This window comes from Heterocephalus glaber, unplaced genomic scaffold (assembly GCF_053883595.1).
Source record: "Heterocephalus glaber isolate CG9 unplaced genomic scaffold, H.glaber_assembly_v1.0 deba00001760, whole genome shotgun sequence".
Lineage (NCBI taxonomy): Eukaryota > Metazoa > Chordata > Mammalia > Rodentia > Bathyergidae > Heterocephalus > Heterocephalus glaber.
In genome coordinates this window covers 1,835,890-1,837,553 of record NW_028258457.1, presented here as the reverse complement: position 1 = coordinate 1,837,553, position 1,664 = coordinate 1,835,890, and the positions used below count along the sequence as shown (strand labels likewise).

General features: G+C 39.2%; 1 protein-coding gene across 1 annotated transcript; it reads right to left on the bottom strand.

Moving 5' to 3' along the window:
- Positions 1-408: 408 nt before the first annotated feature.
- Positions 409-1,377, bottom strand: LOC101702430 (olfactory receptor 7A17-like). The gene has a single exon (XM_004872547.2). The coding sequence runs from the start codon at positions 1,375-1,377 to the stop codon at positions 409-411; it is 969 nt and encodes a 322-aa protein (XP_004872604.1).
- Between the last annotated feature and the right edge of the window lie 287 nt (positions 1,378-1,664).

The window sequence follows — 1,664 nt, the reverse complement described above, 5'->3', positions numbered from 1 at the left end:
GCAACGGTGAAAAATAAGAACCAAGAGAGACTATGTAAAGGTGCAAATTTCCAATGATGAATGTCATTATATTGTATACCTAAAATGTACCAATGATTAGAATGAATAATCGATAATGTAAAATAGGAAGAAAAGGTGCAAAGGGGTAGGGGTAGTGGGAGGGGCAGGGGAAAGGAAAGAAGGGAAGGGAAAAATGATGAGAAATGGAAAAAATGGAAATAAAGTCTTTGTAAATAGGGAAGGGTGGATGGGGTGAAGGGAGGTCAAGGGAAGGGGAAAAAAATAGGAACCAAGATACTCGTGTAAAGGTACAAGATCCCAATGATTAATGTAACTGTATTTTATACTGAAAATGTACCAGTAAACTTAATGGGAAAAAAATATTTGCACTGAACCATTGAACTGTGATTAACACAACTTCTTTAGTCCCACAACAATAGAGGATTCTATAATTCCTCTGTCAAAGCAATTTTTCAGAGCTCTCTTTATGTCTTTATTTCTCAGACTGTAGATAAAGGGGTTCAGCATGGGGGTGATCACAGTGTACATCACCGAGGCTGTTGCACTTGAGTGTGAATTTTCAGTGACAGCAGAACTGAAGTACACACTTAGCAGTGTACAATAAAATAAGGAGACAACTGAGAGATGAGATGCACACGTGGAAAATGCTTTATACCTCCCCTGAGCTGATGAGATTGCACGTATGGAGGAAGCTATTTTAGAGTAAGAGTAAAGGATGCCAGCAAGGGTTCCACCACCCAGCAGTCCAGCTACCAAATTCAACTCCAAATAATTGAGGTAAGTATCAGAACAAGCAAGATAAACCAACAGATTAGGTTCACAGAAAAAGTGTGGAATTTCCAACTCTATGCAGAAGGTCAGCCGCAGCACCATGGAGCTTTGTAACAAAGAATTCAGGGCACTCATGATCCAGGATGCCAATACAAGCAATCTACAGAGCTGGGACTTCATGATGATTGTATAGTGCAGAGGGTGACATATGGCCACAAACCGGTCATAGGCCATCACAGCCAGGAGAAAGCTTTCCAACCCCAAAAACAATGTAAAAAAATAAGTCTGGGTGATGCAGCCTTCATAAGTTATGACCTTGCTTTGTTTCTGGATATTCACCATCATCTTTGGCATGGTGGTTGATGTAAGACAGATATCTACAAATGACAAGTTGGAGAGGAAGAAGTACATGGTTGTGTGCAGGTGGGAGTCTGAGAAGATGGCAAGGATGATGAGCAGGTTCCCAAGCAGGATGATCAAGTACATAGACAGGAAAAGTCCAAATATTGGGGCCTGAAGTTCTGGATCCTCTGAAAATCCCAGAAGAAGAAATTCTGAAACTCTTGTGTCATTTTGTGATTCCATATGCTATAAAGATAAAATTAACATTGCTAAATTTTGTAACTGGTCTTCTTAAAAGCATCCCTGGTGCCATCTTGGATTAGGAGTTTGTATTTTTCTCTCTACCTTTTACTCAATATAATGTGTATTCTACACCTTGAATGACCAATTATTTCATGATCAAGAGTAATCTAAATTGAGTTCCAAACACATATTGCTGAAATGTAAAAGTCCATACAATTCAGTCATTGAGAAAGAACATGATTAAATAACAGTAGCCCTGTGACTGAGTACTTGCCTTGCATGTATGA

What these genes read in the sequence shown, in the direction of transcription:
- LOC101702430 (XM_004872547.2), bottom strand. Translation starts at nt 1,377, where the DNA reads ATGGAATCACAAAATGACACAAGAGTTTCAGAATTTCTTCTTCTGGGA.